This window comes from Penaeus monodon, chromosome 28 (assembly GCF_015228065.2).
Source record: "Penaeus monodon isolate SGIC_2016 chromosome 28, NSTDA_Pmon_1, whole genome shotgun sequence".
Taxonomy (NCBI): domain Eukaryota; kingdom Metazoa; phylum Arthropoda; class Malacostraca; order Decapoda; family Penaeidae; genus Penaeus; species Penaeus monodon.
Genome location: NC_051413.1, coordinates 25,789,173 through 25,790,113, shown reverse-complemented (window position 1 = coordinate 25,790,113; position 941 = coordinate 25,789,173). Strand labels below are relative to the sequence as shown.

The window sequence follows — 941 nt, the reverse complement described above, 5'->3', positions numbered from 1 at the left end:
TTGCAGACCTAATATAATTTAACGAATTTTCATATTACTTAATGCAATCAAATGTTCTTTTTGGAAAGACAGTGTTCTTTAGTGCATTCTAATGTCATTTAACTAAGTCCCACGTTACTCCAGCAGTCTAATCTTAGTTGCTTAAGTCTTATGTTATTTAATGTACTAATTTTATTTAACAAAACCTGACTTTATTTACTGCAAGCTAATGCTGTTCAGTGTAATCTAATGTAACTCTCGTGGTACCGGCAGGAATCCCCCGCAGCCAAAGCGGAGAGGCTCTTGGAACTGGGAATGCTGGAACTGGATTCCGTCTGGCGTCCGCTTCCTCCCCCCGGAGTCCTCGTGCCCCTCAGAACAGCGCCTCGGCTCTTCACGGCCACCGCCACGGTCATGGGTAAGCCTCGTGCCTAGGGCGCTGTCCCCCAGGGCGCTGTTCCCCCAGGGCGCGGCTCAGTCCAAGGGCCCGTGCTGTAGTCTGTTGTCTGGGCCTCTTGGTGTTGTGGGCTGTTCTCTAGGCCTTGTTATAGTCACGTTACACTAGCATGGAGAAGTTATTTTTTCGAATTTTTGGGTTTAATTGTTTATTTAGCCAAAACATTACATACTGGACAGCTAAATACCCTCCCTCTTCCCTCCCCCAGGCCAACACGTAACGACCTTCGACCTGCACCACTACGAGTTCCTGGGTCCCTGCTCCTACCTGCTCACCAAGGACTTCATCGACGGCGACTTCGAGGTGGTGGGCGTGTACGAGAGCGAGTCCGGCGACGTCAGGCTGGAATCGGTGCTGATCCGCGCCCCCGGCACTGATGTCACGCTCCATGTGAATGGCATGGTTGACGTCACCTACGCGGCGGCTCAGGTGAGTGCTCGGCAGACTGATTGCGGCGCCCCGCGGGGAGGTTGTGCGTGTAGGTGGATGGGGAGATAGAGGGATG

At 52.1% G+C, this 941-nt stretch overlaps 1 protein-coding gene across 1 annotated transcript in view; it reads left to right on the top strand.

The window, feature by feature from the left end:
* The window catches only part of LOC119591433 (apolipophorins-like), an 8,202-nt gene that overhangs the window by 671 nt on the left and 6,590 nt on the right, over positions 1–941 (top strand). The window contains exons 2-3 of the mRNA XM_037940174.1: positions 253–397; positions 645–865. Coding sequence (XP_037796102.1) covers positions 295–397; positions 645–865 — 324 coding nt within the window. The 5' untranslated portion in view covers positions 253–294. The remainder of the gene's footprint in view (positions 1–252; positions 398–644; positions 866–941) is intronic.